The following is a 23,917-nucleotide window of genomic DNA, read 5'->3' on the forward strand; positions in this document are numbered from 1 at the left end:
TAAAAATACAGTGTTCGTAAGAGACATAGCAGCTATATAAACATGCATTTATACTAATTTTACAAACTGCTCGTAGTCCGATTAACATGCCTTCAGTGTATTTTCTTCTTCGTTGCGTGTCATGTTTGTGCAATTCTTATCCAGGAGGTTGTAAGTAATAGAGATTGAAAGCATTTGAGAACAAGTTTAGCTTAATTCTTCAAAAGAATCAGCTTCTTGGCAAGCTATCAAATAGGGAAATCTGTGGATGGAAGAAGTCTCCTGCATGTAAGATGAGAAAATAAATATATTAAAATTTCTTTCGCCTTGCATGTTTCAAACAAAATTATTCCAGGAAATAGACTTTAAGTACTAAAACATTCATCTGAGTTTTTACACACACCTGTGCCAATATTTGTTTTTCTGCTGTAGTCTCATGAAGACAAGAGAAAGGGAACTACCCTTACCATTCTTGATAGTAGGAGGAGAGGTCTGCCTCCGTGTATCCCTCTCATAGGCCTTATTTCTAGAAAGGAAGGGGAAAAGCCATACCTTGGCTTCACTACCTTACCTTAATGTTGCAGTGACTTCCTAATGAGAACTCAAACGATTACTCATTCAAGCTATTTTTATATCAGAATGATTTTGAACAGATGAGGGGCAAGTTAGGCAAATATGAGTAGTTCTGTGGAAGTTGGTGAGCTCTTTCTCTGTTCAGAAAGTCATCTTGGTAAATGCTTGTACAGGGCCCAGAAATTTACCATGTTGATTATTCATGCTCAAGCTGGGGGCTTCTGTGACCATATAAGTGTAAGGTACTGCTGAAATGTGTCTTGTCCTCCCACCCATCCACCATTTTGTGATACTCATCATTGCCCTTGTGCTGGGCCCTGTGTTGTCCCATTCAGGGAAGCAAACTGGCTGAAAACTACCCAGATGAACATGTGATCATATGCTTTAAGGTGTATTGGTCTGTGGCTAGTGCTGGAACAAGGGAATGGGTGGATATGAAAGCACTGCTGCATATGGGACTTTTCATTTTGGTAGCAGCCTATTGTGAGAAGAACCAAAAGTTGTATTTTAAGCATTAGGAGAAATTTTTCCCTGAAGTTAAGCAGACCTGTTACATCTCCCACAGTTTGTGAAGGGTTTGAGTATCCTGCCTGTTGCTCTTTAATGAAGAAGAGATTAAAGGAAATGAGCACATAGTGGATGGCAATCAATGATACTGATACAGTAGATTATATAAGAGGAAGAGTGGGGTGAGATCACTACAGTGACGAGGTAGTGTAGAACCATGAAGATGAAGGTGAGGAGTTTGAACTTGCTGGGAAACGGCAAATTATCTATCACTGAGAAAACTTCAGAGAAAGTAACCGTAGATCCTTGAGGCTCACTGTTTCATAGAATCAGTAAGGTTGGAAGGGACCTCTGCAGATCATCTAGTCCAACCTCCCTGCTCAAGCAGGGTCACCCGGAGCATGTTAGACAGGGCTGCGTCCAGGTGGGCCTTGAATATTGTGGAGAAGGAGACTCTACAACCTCTCTGGGCAACCTGTGCCAGTGCTCCGTCACTCTCACAGGGAAGAAATTCCCCCTCACCTTCAGGTGGAACTTCCTGTGGTTCAATTTCTGCCCATTGCCTCTTGTCCTGTCACACAGGGCAACTGAAAAGAGTTTGTCCCCGTCCCCTTGACACCCTCCCTTCAGGTACTTATACACATTGATGAGATCCCCCCTTAGTCTTCTCTTCCCCAGGCTAAAGAGGTTTCTCTTGCACTGAATGAGTGATAATGCTATGCCCCGGAAATAGGCCTCCAAAGGAGGGAAAGTGGTGATTAGGTGACCTAAAGAAAAAAAAAAAAGCTGTTAAATGATGTACTGCAAGGAGAAGGGATTGAATGAAGTATTCCAGTTTTCAGATTGCAACTGCAGCAAATTCAGTGCTTCACTTTAATGTCTGTATTCCAGAAGGAAAGCAAAACCCATTATTGGTTGACTTCATGCTGAGTAAAGCCAGTTTGTTCAGTTTGGTTTCCCAGCTTGATCTGGAGAACTTGTCAACAGTGAATCCCTAGTATAAGTAAGAACACATTGGAAAGTAATAAAATATTCAGGTAGGAAAACTGGAACATGAAATGAATCAAAGTGATTATATCAGTCAAAGTTGGAAATGAGCTAAAATATTCATAAGTAAAATGTAAATGCATCACCACATTATATTTAGTGAGTCATTCTGTCCTCTTTGTACATAGGTATGTATCCTTTATGTATCTGGAAATAGAGCTTGTTACTGAGAGCAGATCTGATCTTATGGCTCTGGAGGAATTAATGGGGGGGATGTTTATTTAAAGTTCTGAAATTCCTTTCCCCATGCCTGTACCTGGTTTGTTGATTTTCACAGTAGAAAAGATTTTTAGCATAATCGAGTTTGACCTTGTAGATAACGTAAGCCATGGTGTTCAGCCTATGAATCCTGGTTTTAGCTTTGTAATGATAAACAGCTTTAAAAGCAGCCTCTACTATCATTCTGCATACTTTTGAAGATAAACTATGTGCTAATGTTTTATTATAAACTGTTTTCCAAATTCAGTAGTGTTAACTGATACCCTGTGCCTGCATATTTCAAAAGAAAGTAACTCAGTTTAGAAGGGACACTTTTTTTTTTTTTTGACATTACTAGTTGAGAGTGAGAGTTATTGAACAGTTACAGCTTGGCTTCTCACTTCATGCTGCCGTTTGGAATATAATCCAGAGGTAGAGCAAGATATGTTATTCTGCCCTTAATATACATCTCCAATACACAATTTGAAAGATATTGCATGAGCTGTTTTAAGGACTTTGCCCCCCTTTTTTTTCTTGTCCAAGCTTGTAATTGTTGTTCAGTAAAGGTCTCACTTAAGCTTTGAGCTGCCTTGTACCTACTTGGTTTTTGAGATTTTGTTTTTTAAAACCTTACTCTGGCACTTCCTTGGGTTTATTGTGAAACTACAGCTTGCCATGATCAAAGAGTGTCGCTATGTACAAGTCCAATACTTCGGTACCATTTAGAAATTTGTGGTGCTCCATTTTGAACAAAAGAAGCAATGAACACGTGCTGTTCCCAGGGCCTCAGATGCTGATGTTTCAGATGTTGATCCATGATCTCAAGGATTGCAGCCTTTGTTTCACATGTCAGATATGCAGCAGTTACATAGCAATTAATGCAGTATGGACTTCTTCAGTGTTTTCATTTCTTAAGTATGATTTTGTAGAAATACGCATTGACATAATCCCTGTCATACAGCCATGGCAAGTGGAGTCTGTTTAAGGTCACGTTAGATATTAGCAAGCTGTATATGGTTTGTTCTTCTCTCTCTCTCTCTCTCTCTCTCTCTCTCTCTCTGTGGAAATGGCACCAATGCTGAAAAATACTTCATGACTTTTTTATTTTTGAGACTAGTTTTCAGATTATTTTTATAGTATTTACGCTTAACTGATTTGCAGTTTTTAGAAAAGGCATAATACACAACAGTATGAATTTTATTGTTTTCCAGCAACTACTAATGGGAGCAATCAGAGTTGCTGTCAGAATTTTAACAACCATTTTGAGTTAGCTTCAAGGATTTTACATTAAAATACATGGAGAGCAGTATAAGTTAACTAGTTATCTGAGTGTCACTGATACTTACTGTGATATTATTTTGTTTATTTTTTCATAGCCATCTTGATACTATGTGGAAATGGGGTAGTGGAGATGATTCGCATTCAAAACCAGTAGTAAGTATTGAATTACTATTAAAATGACAATTTCTTTTGAAATAGAGCATCTCAATTTGAGGATGTACTAATCATATTTGGTTTTTATAAGGAAGCTGTTTAACTAGCTTTATCAAGATTCAGTGTTAGGATGCGAAGTCAAGTTGGCTTCTTGCTTCCAGGCTGCTTGAGGTTTAATCCTCCATGTGTAATGCCACTGCTTGATTCCTCCTTGCTGTGCTTATCTTGCTTTAGGAAAATATCTGTTGAAATTGCATAAACTTTATTGCAACTGTGTTTCTCATGTATAATATGCTCAATATAAATATTTTATCCCCAGTAAGTTCAAGAACGCTATTACTGGAAATTATGATGAAAATCCAATAGATGAGGAAGCTCAGTTATAAATACCTACAGGCTTTGATGGTTTTGCTGCACTACAAATAAATATTCCAGCTCAACTTTTAAGATTTATAATTCCATATTATCAGAAGGAAGTTCTCTGCTAGACTTGTGGCAGTATTCCTGAGCAAAGTAGACCTTGTACATAAAATCAGTCATCATTCAGTGCAACTATTTGTTATTTTTATGGTTTTCTTTAACCCTCCAAAATCAAGAAGCCCCCCCCCTTTTTTTAAATGATCTATTACTGTAATCGTGTTCAAATTTATTTTATGAGAACTTATTGATGCAAAGGTGAAAAATGCTGTTTTTCTGCTTCTTCCTTGAACATTTAAGCTACATTAGAAGGCCTTCATGGAACAGATGTTCTTGAAAGATTTTGTTTATTAATACACACAGGACTTAGATGATTTTCAGGAAGACAGAGAGGAAAATAGTTGTTATTCATAAGAATTCGTAGACTAGACATGAGTTTATAAAGATGAGGAAAAGGAAGGTACTGAAAGGTATTCTTGAAGATAGGAAAATGCAGGAATTGTTTTAGCATGTTGAAATGTATTAGCATAGTTTTATGACTAAACTGTTAGATTTCTTTTGCAAAGAAGAAATCAGATTATTATGTTATAAAATCTTTTAAATGTGATTCTATGTGATCTATTGTATCTGTCAGACTAGCTAAAAACTGTCTGGATTGTATGTTTAAGTTTTAGTAGGGCACTCCAATAAGATTTGAATGTGCTAACGACAGGTTTTGCACAAAGAGTGCAAAATGGTGCATTTTGCTGCTTCAAAACGAACTTAATGTCTACAGGCTCCTGGCTCAGAGCACGTGGGAAGCATGTCGGTGGCTGATCTCACCGAGCAACTGACGAGGACTGAGCAGCTGGTAGCACAGCTAAAGGAACTCGTCAGAGAGAAGGATGCGGCGCTTCGCGATAAAGACCAGCAGTTAAAGGTACTGTGTGTGTCTGCTTGTCAAAGGGACCGTTTAAAGAAAAGAAAAAAAAGAAGAAGAGAAAAGAAAAAGACTTAAGTCATCTTCCTAGATACAAGTTTATTGCCAGGCATGTCAACAGCAGGAAAACGGGAAGCAGTGTTCACAGTTAGTTGGTTATGTTTCTTGGACATTATGTTTTTTTGCCAATGCATTTTCTGTTTCTAAAACTGTAACCCAGTTTGGGTATTACACAAACAGCATGTGTCCCTTGTAAGAACAAGTGCATCTAAAAAATATAAGGGACAAATACCAATTGCAGAATGACTGTCAGAGAAATTCATGGTCATTTTAGGCTGACTATGGAAAAATATGATCCAGGTCATTACTTGTCATTTAGTAGAATGCCAGTTTACCTCAAACTGAGTTTCTGTAGATACTTCTTCATTTCTCCTTCCATTATGAGTGTTTCTTTGTTTTGTAGTTGTCATGTATTATTAATGGTACTACATATTATCCTCTGCTTTTGACTGGCATTACTAGAAGGAATTTGTGTGTAATGTTGACATTTGAGGGTTTGTCGTTCTGTGTGATTTTTTTTTTTTGAACAGCAGTAAGTGTGTTCTGTTCCTGAAACAGAGTATTTTTTATGCATTTTAGAAATTGTGTTCTGTGAAAAGTAAAAACCAAGTGTTAACATATGAAATTTTCTAAAATTAATAAATTAAATTAAGGCTCTTCCTAAAAAAAATGTATATACTATTGTAGCATTATGAAATTGTCTTTCTTTGGGCATCAAAAAATAAAAGAATCCTAAATCAATGCACTTGTTAAAATGTAAGCCTTGACATTGTATTATTAACACAAAATAGAAGAATTTGTTACATCATAGTGCCGTGGAGTCTATACAATAATAATATCCATGTGCAGAAAGTTTAAATCATGAAAGGGAGATTTTTTTATATACACAGACCTATAGCACAGGCTATAGTAATGTCTCTTTAGAGGAAAGTTTTTTTGGTAATTATTTCAGATTTCTGTTTTGTTTTTTTTTTTCTAATGGGAGGATTGAAGCATGCAGTTGTTCGCATATTAATTTCATTCCTTCATTACTGTGGTGTTTGTAGGAGGAAAAGGAATCTGCTGATGCCAAGCTTTCCAAAGTAAAGCTGCAAAACAAAGCCAAGGTTGCATCTTTAACCTCACAATTGGAAGAACTTAAGAAACAGTTATTGACATCAGGAGGCCTAGAGGCAAAAACAGAGCAAAAAAAAGTAAGTGTCTCACATTTGAAAGAGGGCATCATTTCTCTGATGCTGCAAAAAACTGTGTTGTACCAAAACATGGAACTGAAGTCTAAATTTTGAGCTGAGTCAAATTAGGATCAGGGTAAGGTGCACAGGTGTTCTTTGTCCATCTCTGTGTTTCTGACTCATTCCTCTTCTATCTTTTTATAGTAATTTAAAAAATTGTATATTCTCTTTGCTATCTTTCAGTAACTTTTTTTTTAACTAACCTTTGTCTTTAATATTTGCAGCTCAAACTTTACTCTTAACACATGTGAATGAGGATGATAAGTTGATGAGAAAAAGTGAGAAAAGAACTAACTTGTTTAATTTAATATCCAAGATAAAAAATATGGTAAAAATGATATTGATAGCAAAATATAAATATTGTAAGAATCTCTCATTTAAGTGACCAGTGTTGTACAGCTAACAGAAGTTCAGAGATTTTCAGATCTGTTTTTAGTAATGGAAAGGTTTGAATAGACTTGTATGTCTTTAAAGTAACATACTTTCATATAGCTTCTAAAAGAACTTCAGTGAGGCTTTAGTGCTTAAGGCCACTTTTTTAAAGAGATGCTGAAATGGGACATTTGATGGGACAAATGCTGAAATCTGCCCCAAAAATGGGACAGATGCTGAAATCTGTTGGCGTCCCAACATGTCTTCCAAAGCATGGAGTAGCTAATTATTTATGCTTGTGATCTATTTTTCTAGTAAAGCATATTATTCACAATTGGATTTGGATATATTTTATAAAGGCAAATAATTTCTGTAACTCAGTATTTGTACATAATGAGTTTTGGTTAGAAACATTGTGCTTTGGAGCTGTTTAATTTGCACTTAAAGAAAAGTTCTTTTTTCCCCAGTACTTCTTTGTTCCTCTGACTTGATTAGATTACATTTGTCAGAGGAATTGTATGCCCTCGCTGCATGTTTCAGTCCACTTTACATCGGTGATTATATTAATAATTAAAATTTGAAGATCATAGAATCACATAATCAGTAAGGTTGGACAGGACCTCTGGAGGTCATCTAGTCCAACCTCCCTGCTCAGCAGGGTCACCTAGAGCATGTTAGACAGGGTTGCATCCAGGCAGGCCTTGAGTATCTCCAGAGAAGGAGTCTCCACAACCTCTCTGGGCAACCTGTTCCAGTGCTCCGTCACTCTCACAGGGAAGAAATTCCCCCTCACGTTTGGGCGAAACTTCCTGTGGTTCAGTTTCTGCCCATTGCCTCTTGTCCTATCACACAGGACCACTGAAAAGAGTTTGTCCCCGTCCCCTTGACACCTTCCCTTCAGGTACTTATATACATTGATAAGATTTCCCCCCTCTTGCAGCCGTTCCTCATAGGGCAGATGCTCCAGCCCTCTGATGATCTTTGTAGCCCTCCGCCGGACTCTCTCCAGTAGCTCCAAGTCTCTCTTGTCCTGGGGAGTGCAGAACCGGACACAGTACTCGAGATGAGGCCTCCCCAGGGCTGAGTAGAGGGGCAAGATCACCTCCCTCGACCTGCTGGCAACAGTCTTCCCAAAGCACCCCAGGAGACCATTGGCCTTCTTGGCCACAACGGCACATTGCTGGCTCATAGTCAACTTGTCATCCCCCAGCACTCCCAGGTCCTTCTCTGCAGAGCTGCTCTGCAGAAGGTCAGCCCCCAGCTTGTACTGGTGCCTAGGGTTATTTTTCCCTAGATCTTTAGAACTTGATATAAATACTGCTTCTGCTTTGGCTAGTTTCTACTTGGAATACTTAAAATGTAAGAGAACTGAAACATGAACCATGAGTAAATCACACTTTTTTTCGAGAGTCCTGTTTGAATAGGTAGAAGTGCAGGAGTCAGCCATTACCTAATTACAAAATATAAAACTCATGGTCTTTGCAGGCATCAAGAGATGGTGACCAAGAAAATGCAGCTGCAAATCGTGGGAAAATATTAGTGCTGAGAAGGAGAATTGAAGAACTAGAATCCCAGATTATACAAAAAAATGAAGAGCTGCAAAAAAAGGTGGTGTTTTATATGATGCTAACTGTATGATTTTTCACATTTGTGGTCTAGGATTATATTTAAAGATTAGACAGATATGCTGAGACTGTTCTCTACTGAGAAGACAGAACCACCTGCCTAGGCCAGTGTAATGAGAATTCTGTTGTTTATGCCTTCAGTGAACACTGAGACCTCAAGTATGCTTTTGTAGTAATTTGAACATAAATGGAATAGATGAACAAAAATGTGAACTTTGTGGGTTGATGTTAGCTTTGAATCTCTCATTTTGAATGAAAATTCTGTTTTGCTTCTGTTTTTCTTGTTGGAAAAAATAAGTCATAACAGGAAAAAATGTAAGCAAGGAATGATTTAATTTTATGGTTTATAGCTATTCTGTGTAGTGATCTGTGGACATTACTGTTGACTCTGGAAAGTTGCATGAATATGAGTGCTACAGTACTTCAGAGAGATAGAGGCTCAGTAATTAAACGTGATCAATATTTAGAGAGAATCAAAATAGATTCAGGCTGTAAATTTGATTTTAACTGTTTCAGTATCCTAAAATAGGCAATGAGGAGATAAACATTGCAATCCTGTCTTCTGTATGGTAGCTGATAGATATATAGGTTAAATGCCACCTTTTCATTTTCAGAATGCTGAGTTGGAGGCCCAGCACTGTCGAGGGGCTGAAATGGATGCCATGCTAGCAGAAAAGGAAAAGAAGTTAGCTGAAAGAGATGCCTATATCATTGATTTACAGATAGCATGTGGATCAGGTGGTGTTGCCAGTGAAATATTCTTGCCCAATGAAGAATTGAAGGTATCATATTAGAAGCTCACTTATACAATCTCCATAGATGTTTCAAGGAATCTGCAAATTCTGATGTGTTATACATGGATCCTGCTCTGAAGCACAAATCCTCTGCAGTTATTCATGTGAATAAAATTTTATCTATTGATTATTTTCATTTACATTAATAGATCTGCATTTGTTTGCTTCTTTTCCAGAATCATTTATATGAAAGTCTTGAAATGTTTTGCAGTATTATTAGTACTGCAAATCTACTTTGGAATCTACTGACAGATTTCACTCAAAAGCAGACCTGAATTTAGATTTTAATGCTTTAACTGAAGAAGGCGCTAGTAGTTGGCTTCATGGTGATTACTTTGTCTGTTTTCTGGGTACATTCCTCTAATTGTTTTATGGTTTGCATTCTGAAGAATCAGCTGTCCATGAAAGAATCATCACTACAAAGCATGCAGATTCTGGTTCAGAATCTTACCAAGAAGGTTGGAGACAGTGAAGAAAAGTGTAGCTTGTTCCAGGAACAGATTGAAAGTCTTAAAAATATTCAGAATAAAGAAAGAGAGCGTTTCCAAGAAAGGGAAGCTACATATATGGAAAATGTAAGTAAATCCACTGTAAAAATGTAATATTCTTTGGTGGAAGAAGTAGTATCCTCTCTGTGGTGTCACTATCTCAAGAACTTCTGTCTATCTTCACTAACAGCTATCTTCACTAAGAAATGCTATTCTTAGTTTTGGAGGATTCTTGAGTGAAGATTGAACTGGTGATAGATGAAATGAGACTAATGAAACAGTAGGTATTTTGTATTGGAGCAATAATTAAAGATGAAAGCATTCTGGGAGGCAGGACTTCAAGGATGTGGCTTATAGATGGGAATGGAGAAACTAACGTGTAGCACAGTGAAATGAGTTGTGCAGAGTTCTAGTTGAACAACCTCCAAACCTCTTTTTCTTATTTCATTACATCTGAAGTTGTACTGCCAAAAATGCACACGTGCAGTGGCTACTAGTGTTTTCGGATTATTGTAACTATTCTTAGCACAATATGGCGAATTGGCAGATAGCTTTCACTTGTGCTGTGAGCTATCTGGCACACTTTTGAGCATGGAAAAACTGAAAAAATTGTATTTTCTTCCTGATTGACTTTGGGGGAAAAAGTCAGAAAAGTTTGGTATACTTAATGGGGAACTTCTGTAGCAAAAAGCCAGCAGCTGGTAAACAGGCCAGGACAAACAACTCCTTAAATAATACTAAAAAAAAAATTGGAGCTAGGATAAACATCATCCATTGCCTCGTGCTGTGAGGCTCTTCCAACTCCCTCTAAAGTTAAGTCTTAGATTTCAATGTAATGTGCTTGACATTTCAGCATTTAAGTTCTACCCTGTATAAAACTGTTCATCTCAGTATTGCTCACATCATTTGATGTTTGAGTTTACTTACTTGTGTCAAAAATACTACTTTTGATCCTGAACATGACTGCCCATATTTAGTGGCAAAAAAGGTATTAATTTTGATGCAGAAAATAAAGGAGGAGAAACAATGGAGAATATAAAAGATATCTTAATGAGCACAGTGTACTCACCTGTATAGAAATCTGGGTTGGGCTTTCATAAGCTGAAAAACTGCTTATGTTGAAAAAGAATCTTGAATTTTTATTTAAAATAGCATAAGCAAGTTCCTCAAAGTTGTATCCAGTTCCTATAAAAAATTACGAACTAAGACATACTGGAAGAAGAATACAGTTATCAGAGTGGGATGCAACTAGGTTTCAAAGCTGCCATTTGGGATTAATTCATAGAAACATGCTAGATGTGGATGTGGTTCATGAACTTTGGGAAATGAATTAAGTATCACAGTAGTAGCATCCAAGAAGGGAAAATGGAGATTTGTGATAGTAACAAGGTTTAACAATACTATCCTTCTCATTTAAAGTTTGCTACTACAGAATTAAGACAAATTTCATTGAAGTTGAGGGTTTATCTGCATGCACTACTGACTTCGGAATCACTGTACAGATTGTTAAGTGGAAGCAAAATTTAGACTTAAGGTAGATTGTTATCTCACTGTACTTTTAATTAGACAATTGAGTGTACTTTTAATAGATCCTCATGCACTGGTTTTATATTTAATTTCTATATGTTTGCAGGTTCGTATGTTTCAAAATATTATCCAGGAAAAGGAAAAGGAACTGGAAGCACAGAGAGAAAAGCATGAACAGGAGCTCTTTAAATTAGCTGCTAAATCTGATGCAAGTGCTGACTTAGAACAGGTATGTTGGTTTGGAAACACTGTAGCTTGCTTTGACTTGGTGAACCGTGGGAAATGTAGAGTCATATCTGTGGCACAATTCAGATATCTGGTTGGGAAAAAATAAAGGTAAGTCTTTTTCTTTCTTTTCTGAGAGAGGAGGAGAAGGACCTGGGGGCCCTGGTGGACAACACGTTGACCATGAGTCAGCGGTGCGCCCTTGTGGCCAAGAAGGCCAATGGTATCCTGGCCTACATTAAGAAGAGCATTGCCAGCATGTAAAGGGAGGTTATCCTCCTCCTCTGCTTGGCCCTGATGAGGCCACATCTGGAGTACTGTGTCCAGTTTTGGGCTCCCCAGTACAAGAGAGACATGGAGTTAGTGGAGTAAGTCCCATGAAGGGCTACTAAGATGATTAAGGGACTGGAACATCTCTCATATGAGGAAAGGCTGAGAAAGCTGAGACTCTTCAGCCTGGAGAAGACATGGGGAGGGAGGTGGTTCTTATCAATGAGTATCTGAAGAAGAGTGTAAAGAGAATGGGGCCAGACTCTTCCGTGATTTCCAGCAATAGGATGAGAGGCAGCTGGCAGAAACTGAAACACAGGAAATTCCATCTGAACATGAAGGAAAACTTCTTTACTGTGAGGGTGACTGAGCGCTGGAACAGGTCACCAAGAGAGGTCTCCTTAACTCAAAACTCAAAATCTGTCTGGACACAATCCTTAGAAGCATGCTGTAGATGACACTGCTTGAGCAGGGGGTTGGAGTAGATCACCTCCAGAAGTCCCTTCCAACCTCAACCATTCTATCATTCTGTGAAAGCTTTAACTTTTATTGATTATTTTTTTGCTAGCTACTGAAGGCCTTGAAACAGAAGCTACATGAAAAGGAAGAAGTCATGCTGGGAAGGACACAGGTCATAGATATGTTGCAAAAAGAACTGGATGCCAAGGACCAGCAATTGAAAGTAAGAAATAGCTTATACAGACCACTCAACTCGTCTGGTCAGTTATGAGCTCAAAAAACTATTTGTTTGTGTACAAAAGATAATTTTGCGTGAAGTGTTTACTCAGTGCTCTGGGAGACTTTGACATGTGCTAAAAATGCAACCAGAGTTAGGCAATCAAATATGAATTCCAGTTAGGAAATGAGCTTGAGGAAGAAGTAAAGCCCATAAAATATAGCACTGTCAGATGACACCCTTAGCTTGTCTTTGTTCATTTGGGGAATTTGCCATGTAAGGAAGGCTTTTTGCTGTCAAAGATTTCAGTTTCTCTAATTAGTTACAGGAGTGAACCCCAAAACAGGCTTTTCAAAGAGAATGTTTTGCTGCCAGTGTGCTTTTCCTTTGGAGTGTTTCTACTGATTGCAAAAGCAATCAAGCTTATCAAGGTTCTTTGTATTTAAGTACCTAGTATGAACCTTTGAGTGCTGCTACTTCAGTTCAGCAATGTAGAAAATGGACATTGTGATCTCTGAGATAAGATTTTAGGACTGTTTGCTGAAACAGACACATTACAGCCTGTCTGGTAAATAACAGGTGCTAAGTCCAACATTTTAGCTGTAGTCTTTTCAACAAATTCTTATCTTATTAAGAAGGCTGTCAGAATCAAAATCTATTAGAAATAGTTTCAACTATGTAGGCAGGTAGAGGTGATTAGTACTGTCCTGCTCAGAAGTTAAGTTCCAAGACAACTTAAGCCTAGATCAGTTGTACTTAATTTGTCTTTTCCATTCATTCTTGGCCTTTGCCTTACACTGCTGTTTCCCCCCCCCCCCCCCTTCTGAGTTAGATTTTTGTTTAGGTTAGACATACCTTTCTACACGGAAGTACTGCAGGAATGATAGCAGGAACAGAAACAGAACTTCGGGGTGGGTAGGAGGAAAGCTGGACTATGGCTGCATCAATTTGAAGCAGTTTAATTGGAAATGCAACCTCAGCCTTAGTAGTAAGAAAAAAAATGCTAGAAACCTATATTTACATAATCAGTTTTAATCATATTTTGAAAATGTTCATCCTTTTTGGACAGTTTGTATTCCTATGATACCTAGTTTTATGTATCACGAAAGTGGTTTTTGTGCAGCACGTCTAATATGAGTACACTTTTCCGTTACAGTGATCCGCAGTCTTTTCTGCCTCTTTATATGTCTAAAAATAACTAATGTGAAGGTGATCCTCCCCCTCTACTCAGCCCTGGCAAGGCCGCATCTGGAGTAATGTGTCCAGTTCTGAGAGAAAAGAGAACTAGCAACAGAACAGTCTAAAGATGAATTAGATCGCAGTTACCTTTAATTTTTGAAGAGGCAGGTAACAGCATCCGGATGGAATTGTAGCCAGCGTTCTTTATCTTTGGTATCACTATTAGAGAGATCCTCCATTTTTTTTATATTGCATAGAACCAGACATTCTTTGTTTATTCCATATGACCTGTGGAAGAGATTGAATGTAGTTTTGACTCAAATCGTGATGTCCTTTTGTCGGAGTCTCAGCTAATGCCTTGTAGAATCACAAATGAGATATTTGTGGTAGAGCCAGGTCACCAACAGAAGCATTGATTTTTTTTTTTGATTATAGCATTTGGAGAGGTATATAGGAATACAGATCTAATATTTGACAGTGGTACTGAAAAAAAACATTGTATTCAATTATAAAAGAGATTTTTTTTCTTTTTTTTTAAACAGGAGGTCAATGAAAACCTGAAACGTCTTCTGTCTGAAAAAGAAAACCTCCAGTCTAAACTAGATGCTGAGAAACATGTAATGAGGGCCCAGTTAAGAGACATGATGGAGAAACACAAACTTGAAATGACAAAAGTTCAGGAGAAATATAGTGCTGAACTGCATGAAATTCAAGAAAAACATGAAACTGAGTTGCAAGAGAAAGATCAGGCCCTTTTTCAGCTTAAGAAGCAGGTGGCAGAATTAAGTAGTAATGGACAGAATAACTCAAAAGAAGTTAGAGATCTGGAGTCTGTAACCAAAGAAAAGATGGAAGAATTAGAAGGTATCCTGTTTAAATGCAGTCCTTATATGAAGGGTTCCTTTTCCACAGTTACCTTTTATGTGCTAAGCTAATTTAGAAGTATCAGTACTCAAATATTATGATGATGTAGGCTATTGTGTGACAATAATCTCATAAGCTGTAAGTTTCACCCTGTGTTTCCTAGTGTTATGTTTTTTTTCTTTAAATGCAAAAGCAATCTAAATTGTCTTATACAAATGTTAATTACTGTTAATAATGGAGTTAAACATAGATCTTGAAAAGTACTCCAATTGCATTAATAATCTTTCTAGGGCTTAAAGTAATTATTTTTTTTTATGTCTGTTTCTTAGTACAAGTGAAATTGAAAACAGAAGAGGCCAGCAAATCTGAAGCTAAGTTTCTGAAAATGAAGGCTTGGTCTAAATCAAGAATCAAACAACTGGAGGATGAACTCAAAAATGTATGTGTAACATTTTGTATTTAATATAAATGCCTGTTTTTAAATCTGCTGTATTTGTAGATCTGATTGGAAAAAGTATTGATGTGTATAATGTGAATAGTGTGAATAGAATATTAAAAGAATTTCTTCGAAGTACCCTTACATATGAATAAATATATGAAACTTGGATGGATGTTAAATGTTGATGCGAGAGAAAGCTTCAATAAAAAATAGTACCAACTGTTATTACTAGGATTAGGAGTAAATCTGTTAGAGACAAACTAGTTTATTGTACTTTCAAATAGCAGAAAAACAACTATTCTAAAATTTTAGTAAAAAATCATTTAAAAAGTTGCATTGACTTTGCTGTGTTTCTGGTATCTTGATGCATTTTAACTATTTTCCATTTTAGTTTTCATCAAAGAATAATGATATATCTGCCTTAAACAACCGTGTCTCAGAATTAGAAACTGAAAAGGAAGAACTACAGTCAAAACTGCAGTCATTCCATGACATCAGAACTCAAAATGGTAAAATAAATAAATAAATCATAATTATTTTCTGCTGAGGATGATTCAAAATGAAGTGACAAAGATAAATGGGTTTTCTTATGTTCATTTCAATAGGAATAATTTTTAAAGTGTTTTCCTGTTTTTGTTTGTTTATTTGTGTTATTTACAGATTATGAAGTAACTTCATGCAAATGTGAACAGTAGCGTAGAATGCTTAAGGCAGAATTGCAAGTCAGCTTTTCCTTTCCTAAATCTACTTGTGCATAACACTTCAGCCCTTGATGTGTTTAAGCTTAGGCCATGGCACAATGTGTATAAACTTTTCTAGTAAGTGGAAAAGGCATCTTCTTAGGATGAAAAGCAAGAACAAGCATATTTGGAAGATTTGAGAGAGTATTACAATAAACTTTTAAGTAAATTAAGAATTATCTAAAATATTTTTCCTTGTGCAGGTATTTGAGAGAGAATTTTTGCTTAAAACCCAAGATAGGGAACTAGGTTTAAAATGAAGCTCTGTAAGGGGTTTTTTGTTGCATGTTGTGATATTTTCTCGAACTCCCTTTCTGTAAACTGAAGATGGTGGAATTTTCCGTCCACCAGTCCAAGTTGTTAGTTATTTAGATTTAAAGCATTCATCTGTGTTTAATAATCAAGAAATCAGTTTAGTAGTTAGATGGGCTGCATAGTCCAGCAGAGGTCTTTCAGCTAAAATGAGTCCTCACCTGAATTTTAATTTTGAATGTTACTTTCAAATTTTGACTGATCTTCCTACTAGTTTTGTGTCCTAATGAACCTAATATATTGTTTTTGTAGAAGAATTGTTGACTAAGCTGGAAGTCTATGAAGAGCAGCAAAGGAAGTTGCAAGCTGACCTTGACCAAGTTACAAAGAGAGCTGCTTCACAGGTTAACTGCTTAAAATTGATTTATATGAATGATTTATTAGCTCAAACAGTGCTAGTTATAATTTCAAGTGTATTAGCTGGATCTTGTAGTGGAAAATTAATTCACTAATATACAAAGCAGACATGATGTCAGCAACTGTCCAGTTGGATAACAAGCTTTGAATTACTTTAAAGATTGATTTCTACCGACTTTTTCACATACCTTAAATTACATTTTCTTAACAGTTTACTATTTATTTTGTTGTATTTCACATAAGTTATTAAATGATGCTGTTACTTTCTATGCAATTTGGATAGCTTTCAGCAAGTAGTTAACAGCAAAAATCTTAACAAATGTACCGTATACAGATGACAAAGTGAGAAGAATCAAAACATTTTACTGAAATGCTTTAGATGTATACGTTAATTGCAGAAATTTTGTACTAGCAGCAGAACTAGTTTAAAACAGATTAATGTATTTTGCCTCCCCCAAAATATTTAATTTTTTAGAGAAGTTGGAGTGTTTTTTGCAGGGTAAGATATTGAAATAGTTTTAATTTTGATGGGAAGATGGAAACATTTTTACTAATAAATAACTTTTTTTTTCCTTTTTTTTTTCAAACTATGAGACATTGAAGATGAAAACGTGCAACAAAAACATGTTGATTAAAAAAGCCGTTTTTGGCTTTTTTTTTTTCACATTAAAAGTGCAAACAACAATAGTATTCTACATATATACGTATAAACATATACCTATAAATGGTGAGACTTGCTTTTTACTTAATCTACAATGATAATTATCTGCTTTATTTTCATGGGATTTCAGTTTATACAAACTGTTTTTATAGTTTGGCAATTTACAATGTCTTTTACATTTGCAGTGGGACTTGGTAAATATATTTTTCGTGCCCAACTTCTCTTGTTAGGCCAGTGAATCTGGTAGTGTGGATGAATTGCAGAGTCAGCTTTTGGAATGGCAAGAGATTGTACCAGAGTCAGAGGAGTCCCATGATCAAGTCAGAGAAGTTAAGTCCGCTATGGCCTTGAGAATGGCTCAGATTGAAGAGGAGAGAGAAGGTGAGTTATTTTATTTACGATAAAAGTAGGTGATTGTATCACCTATGTTTGCAGAAGTTGAGATTAAATTGATATTCCACCATAATTCATTTGTGTAGTCGTAAGATGTACATACCTAGTGAAATTGCTTAAGCTTGCAATTTCTACTTTGTCCTGTTCCCTTGAATCCATTTCATACATTCATCCTTTTGTATCATTTTGAGTAGATGTGCTTAATCTATCTGAGTTGCTGCTCTTTAAGGCTGCTTCAACTTGCTTCAGAAGCTTGCTGTCCACATGTGAATGGAAACAGTAGTGTTGGTTAGAACTTGATGATAAAGGATGGTGCTTTTTAATAAAAGTGTGCCTGAGTTGCAAGTTCATATAGATCTCTTTAAATGTCATCAATCAGAAACCTTTTTTAGAGCATTTAGTAATCTGCTAATAAGATTCACTTGCATAGATCAAACTGAATAACAGTAATTAGTAATGGTTTGGGGCTGGTAAAAATAAATAAATAAATAAAAATTTTAATTACCTACCGGAAGTATTAATATGCCCAGTAATCTCAAGTTTTATACTTTCCTAAATTAATAATAAAACAATTAATAGGAACTGCTTCATTTTGTCGTTAAAACTCATAAAAGTTAACTTAAATTTCAGGTAGTTTTAGTGTTCATTTTCCATATCATCTAGTATTTTATTATAGCTTCTCTCTTTTTATTTAACTGTGTGTGGATTAATGGCACATTTTAATGTGCACAGCCTACCATTATAATTAATACAGTTAGTTAATTTGGGTAGTCTCTTTTAATCTGTGATTAAATTATTTTTCATTTATGTGATCAATTTGAAGTTCAGTATGTAAGCATATAAATGTTTTAAGAATCACGTCTATTCTTTTTGAGGGATTTATGCAAGTAATGCTTTGGGCATTGAAAGAGAATACTATTCCCTTCATTAAAAGTACCTGTTATCTCATCTGTGACAACTACAGATCCACATGCAATATTAATAACAGTTGTAAAATTTCATCCGTGTCAGTCCGTGTTTAATTTTGCTTTTTTTTCCCCTTGGGGTTAGCATGACCTTTCTGTTTCTTTTTTTCCTGCCGTTACACCTGGTGAGCACTCAGCGTCCCTTCCCCCTCCACTCCTACCCTCCACTGCGATTTGGTCAGCCAGTGAGAACATAGTTTCCCATCAGTTTTGTGCATGCAGGTTCCTGCAGCAATGGCAACTTGTAATATACTGTTGTTGATTTCTTCTGTTGATGCCTCTTTCGAGGAAATTGCCAACAGTACCTTATAAGATTTGTCATTGATGGTATGTGGTTTTTAGTAATACATGTAACAAATGCTGTTTTTTATCTTGATTTTTTCCCCCTTGCAATGCTTATGACTTCATTTATATTAACTGAATCATCTTTTTTTCATTCTTCTTTATAGTAATAGCTGACTCCATATTTATGTTGTAACCTTAATTAAAGAATAATTTCTTGGCTTGCTACTATTAGTTGTAACTAAGTAAGCATCCAATTTATTTAGGTATCTTTAAGAGTACGTGAAATTCAGTGATACTTAAAAAAATTATATTCCCTCCCATAAATTGCAGAACTCTGCATGCATTAGTATTACTAATATTTTAAGCAATTTTTAATGTTACTACTCGTTCCATGCATGGACTAGACAATGGAAATTTGCCCTATCTGGCAATTTTCTGTGTTAGAGTGAATGTGTGGGGAGGCTACGTAAGCCTAGAGGATGGCAGTATCGATAACACTTACAGACTCTGGCTTGTTTCACCTGCAGACCAGTGAAGATTGTGACATTTGGTGTGAATAGGCACACCAGGAAATGCAGACACATAATTAGTTAATTTAAATACAGTGTGTATCAGAAGAAGAGTGCTCTGAAAAATATTTCATTTTTTACATTAGATATAACTGCAAATCAAAGGCTCCTTAAGTTGTTGTAAAACAGAAAATATTTTCACTTACTAATTATTGTTAAAGCAATGCTGAATTTAACTGGAGTCATTTTAACACTTGGCTAAATGTTCTAAATCATTCTAAAACTCTGATTTCTAATATCTTCAAATGAGAAAAATGCTTTCTCCATTGATAATGTCATTTTTGATGTGACAGTGGTAATTTCATTATTTATTTTCACTATCAAGTATTTGATGATTTAGATTACTAAAGGACCATGTATCATGCTTTATGATTATACTTAAAAACAGATTGTGTGGTGATCAACTTCAAGAAATTTCAGTTTCTTTTTTTGAGGAAGGGATCAAATTCTTATCTGAAAAAGCACTTGCTGCTTGAATTGTTCTGACTACAATGATATTTCTTGCAAAGAGAGCTTTAGAGCATGGGATCAAAAAGATACCTATTTCTACAGTTTTGAAGGAACATATATGATGATTTAAAAACTTTAAATCCATACTTGAAAACAAACAAAGATGTGCAGAACAGGCACCAATAAAGTAACAGTGTGAGAAACCACAGTGTAATTAAACCCCAAAAGTAAAATAGCAGTCCTATTCCAAAGGTGTTTTGAAGTCATCAACTATTTTTCCTCCAACTTTTTTTACCAAGTTAGATATATAATTGCAAAATATTACAGGAAGAACTCCTAATTACAGTTAATAGATGTTTCCAAAGTGTGTTTTAATGATATTTGTGGTCCAAGTCATCCTGGTATAGCTTGGATGAAAGCTGAGAATTCTCAGTAGGACTGTACCTCCTAATATTTTGGGGTTTTTTTACCTCATTGATGCATAGATACCATTTTTTGATTTTTATGTGCTGTGAGGAAGAGTGGATTGACATGGATAAATTGAAAGTCAAATTTATGTAGATTGTTTACCTCTTCATTTAAAGTATGGAGCCACCTTTATTTTCATTTCTTTGCACTGGCTTTTCTGTTTTGTCTGCTTTGCATGAAACGTCTGTTTCCTAATCTGTCACCCCAAACATGTTTTGTTATATCACAAAACAGATGGGAATGTACTTAAAAATGAAAGTTAATTTCTAACAAGAAACAGGATACATACTTAAACTTTCATATTCTGAAGTTACTTAGTGTGTGTATTTACAAGTGATTCTGTATTTGCCTTGAAAAGGGTGATATTAATATCTCATAAGATGATTTGATGCCAGTTTGCAATGCAACACATGCTTGTGACTTCCTCAAATTATCTGACTTTGCAGCTAACACTAAAAGTTGAGGGACACATGTCATTGTGATAGAAATGCATGTGGTTGTTTAGTTTGTAAAAGTTATAGCTGTCTCAGCTGATGGCTTTGTTATACAAATGAGGTATTTTTAACCTGGTAAATTTAACCTGGAGAATTGAAATGAGCTGTAAGTTGGCATTTTAACTGGTTGTAGTCTTCTAGTGTCAACATAACCTCACCTCTTCCAGTCTCTCCTATAAAGTCTTCTTTTAAAGCTGATGAATAAATAGAGTTAGACTTCAGTTTGCTTCTTCCTAGTGAGATAGGCAGCCATTATTCTTATGTTCTACATAGCATTGTTGGAGGGAAATATCAAGGTGAATGCAATGGATTGCTTCTATAATCTTGTTCCTGTCAGTCATTCATAGGGACTTCAGTCTGTCCCTGATCTCTTTATGTCGTAGTGTCTAATATAAATGTAATTGCTTTCCTGTGGCACAAAACTGATTGAGGATGACTGGTTCTTTCCTGGCTGCTCTGATCCAGCCATAGTCTCAGGGCAACAGGAGCTGGAGGAGGAACTGACCACAGTTCAAGGAATTGGCAGGCTACAGCAGGCAAGAAGAAAAAGTAACCAGACCAGCAGGAAACTTCAGGTGGGTTAGAGGATATGAGAGTCTGTTTTTACCTGTATGCTAATTAATAACATGGAAAGTCTTAGTGCTTTATGCTTAAGTTCTTAAGCCCTTCGTGTGTTGAGTCATGTAACTGAAAGATGGATGTAAATATGTGCTTTTGGTGGTAAAATAAAGGATCATATATGTAGCTGGAAGATGAGGAGAAACTCTAATGGCATCATACCTTTTTATTTCTTGAGTCATGAATCTACACAATTTTACACTGAAATAGTGAAGAGCTATCCTGTGAAGCAATTCAAATGCTTGAACCTATGCAAGTGTTTAATATGCAAAGACTGTTTTTGTTCTAAGTACAGTCTGTGAATTTTTTTGTCAGTGGATCATTACTGAAGTATCTAAATAGTATCAGGTCATTCAGGTCTTCTAGGTAGTCGGTGATGTTACTTGTAAGAAAAAAATCATAATCTTTTGTAAGAGGAATTAAAGGTGTCAGTGTCACATTTATATGTCAGTGTCACATTTATATTTCATTGGAAGAATAATTTTATATTTATTAGCTCTATTACTTTACCCTAAGTTTCAGGGGACCCTATTAACTGTAGAAATCAGAGGTCCAATTGAGGTATCCAGAGGTAGCTATCCACTGACCTTTAGATGTCTGTGAGCCTCTTCAGAGGCCTGGCAGATACTATACAAAACCTGTGGGAGACCTTGGCTTTTCTGGAACAATAACTGGCTACTGGACAATTACTCTAGTGTCCACAGTGACACTGTGCACTTTTTTAGCACCACAATCATTTGCTGGACTTCAGGATTTTTAATAGAAAATACCCTTTTAGTAACTGAATATGTATTTTAGCCTTGCTTCTTCTCTTCTTATAATTAAACTTCACTTTCATGTTTTGTGAATAGGAAGAATACAGCTTTGATAGAAAACAATGCTTTCAAGATTTGAATGTCACCTTGGATAGCACTGATTCAGCTGAAGGAGAAAACATGGGAGGTTGGTGGCCAGAGTACACTTCACCTAATGCAGGTGTGATAGCGACTAGACAGTTTATTAAGGCATGCACAGCATCTGTATTTTGTGTCTATTTTTGTTTTCAAATTCAACTAACAAGCCATTTGTGGTGTATTCTAATCTTTGTTGAATTTTTTTGGCTTGCATTTTCTTCTGTTTCATTTTGAAGCATGTGCGTGCTGGATGAACTGCCTAGTGTGATTTAAAAGTAAGATTAAATGTGGTTGAACACTGGGATTAGTTGAGCCCTGGTGCCCATCAAATATGCTGTGTGGCAAGATCATATTTGTTTTTAAGTTACTAGTCTTGTTTCTGTGAATGTGTTTCCAACCTATATGACTCTGTTGCAGAACAGAATTATATTCCATTGTTGTATTGTTTCAGTTTTGATCTCAGAGATCTAGTCTTTTAATGCATATTTTTTTTTTTATGCATCTATGGCAAAGGTTGAAATTACATTTTATTGGTAAACTGGAGTAGATTCCCTTGTAAATTTTGCTACAGTCCAGTTTACTTTGTTCATTAATACCTCTCTAGAATCTGATCCTACAATACATGATTAACTAGTGATTAAAGCAACACGAGCCAAGTTACTGGTTGAGCCACAGTACTTTGGATACTTTTGCCAAGTTCTGTAAGAACTCTTGAGCTATGCAGGTTGATTTTAGTTTTTGAGAAGTGAGGAATACTTTTGTTGTCTACTTTTTGGATGTGCAGGACCCATTGAAAATGATTGGGAGCTGAATGTACCCAACATCAATGAGAATGAGAAAGTAAAGCTGAAAGCCATTTCTAGACTTCAGGAATTTTTGAAGACCTTTCTTGAAATACAATTTTTTCTTTTTGACTTAAGTAGGTTTACGGACTGTAGTTGAAGAGTTGGAATTGGAAAGAAATCAACTACAGGAACAAATTCTGTGTTTAGAAGAGCGTTGTCAGGATTTGGAAGACAGATTGCAACTTCAGGGTAGAGTGGAGGCTCTTCAGGTGAGCTTTTGTGGTTATGTAAAATCTGTTGCGAAGAGTATTATTTAGTTCTCTGTTTATTTTCTTATAATTATGGCCTGTAGTAATGCAAAAACGTTAATTTTCAGCTAGCAAAAGTATCTAAAGCCTGTTTTGTACTTTATAAATACAATATTAATTTGTACTTGCAAATAGAGTATATGTTCATAGTGTATCATGCTGTCACTTAAGCCTGTCACTTTTGTTCAGCAAAAGCAGAAGTCATCACACAAAGAGAAATTGTGAAGCAGTTTTTGAAGAAGCTTTCTTATTTGTTGTAGGAAAATGTATGTATGAAAGGCAACATGATTTTCATAATTCTCTGAAAAGGTCCTTATCCAGAAGGTCAGGATTTTGTTGCTGCTGACATAAATCCACTCTTCTTATGTCCCTGAAGTTTCTTATATTTATAAGTATACATGCACATACAAATATATGTGTATACATATGTGCACGCATACATGTTTACATATGTGCACACATATATAAAATGAACCAAAAGGAACCGTAAACAAAACATTTATTAGAAGTTATTTTTAATAGTGCTTGACTGATGAATTGTATGTGATACTCTTTAAGCCTAGTTTTCACAAAATGACATAGTTGTTCTTTCTCAAACTTCTCAGCGTTGGTACATGCCTCACAGTTCTTTGTTAAATTGCATATATAAAAATGAATTTATTATTAATATCAAGATGCAATACATTATTGTATTAATTAATGTTTGAGATTCTTGTAACAAAGCCTTTCAATACAGGTAACGTTTGGTGTAGAGGAAGAAGGGCAGCTGTTGAGGGCAGTACAGGTGTGTTTTG

General features: G+C 35.9%; 1 protein-coding gene across 5 annotated transcripts in view; it reads left to right on the forward strand.

Annotated features, from left to right (window-relative positions):
• Positions 1-23,917, forward strand: part of LOC134141675 (golgin subfamily B member 1-like) — a 48,037-nt gene that overhangs the window by 769 nt on the left and 23,351 nt on the right. The window contains exons 2-17 of one of the 5 annotated variants that reach the window (XM_062578035.1): positions 3,681-3,738; positions 4,931-5,074; positions 6,181-6,327; positions 8,224-8,346; positions 8,978-9,145; positions 9,547-9,732; positions 11,279-11,401; positions 12,236-12,349; positions 14,065-14,386; positions 14,716-14,825; positions 15,217-15,334; positions 16,130-16,221; positions 17,126-17,276; positions 20,985-21,094; positions 21,989-22,112; positions 22,951-23,084. In XM_062578035.1, coding sequence (XP_062434019.1) covers positions 3,694-3,738; positions 4,931-5,074; positions 6,181-6,327; positions 8,224-8,346; positions 8,978-9,145; positions 9,547-9,732; positions 11,279-11,401; positions 12,236-12,349; positions 14,065-14,386; positions 14,716-14,825; positions 15,217-15,334; positions 16,130-16,221; positions 17,126-17,276; positions 20,985-21,094; positions 21,989-22,112; positions 22,951-23,084 — 2,211 coding nt within the window. In that variant the 5' untranslated portion in view covers positions 3,681-3,693. Of the gene's footprint in view, positions 1-3,680; positions 3,739-4,930; positions 5,075-6,180; positions 6,328-8,223; positions 8,347-8,977; positions 9,262-9,546; positions 9,733-11,278; positions 11,402-12,235; positions 12,350-14,064; positions 14,387-14,715; positions 14,826-15,216; positions 15,335-16,129; positions 16,222-17,125; positions 17,277-20,984; positions 21,095-21,988; positions 22,113-22,950; positions 23,085-23,917 lie in introns of those variants that run through there. The other 4 variants (XM_062578036.1, XM_062578037.1, XM_062578038.1 and 1 more) reach the window with 4 other exon arrangements.

Source organism: Rhea pennata, chromosome 5 (genome assembly GCF_028389875.1).
Source record: "Rhea pennata isolate bPtePen1 chromosome 5, bPtePen1.pri, whole genome shotgun sequence".
In the NCBI taxonomy this organism is placed as follows: Eukaryota; Metazoa; Chordata; class Aves; order Rheiformes; family Rheidae; genus Rhea; species Rhea pennata.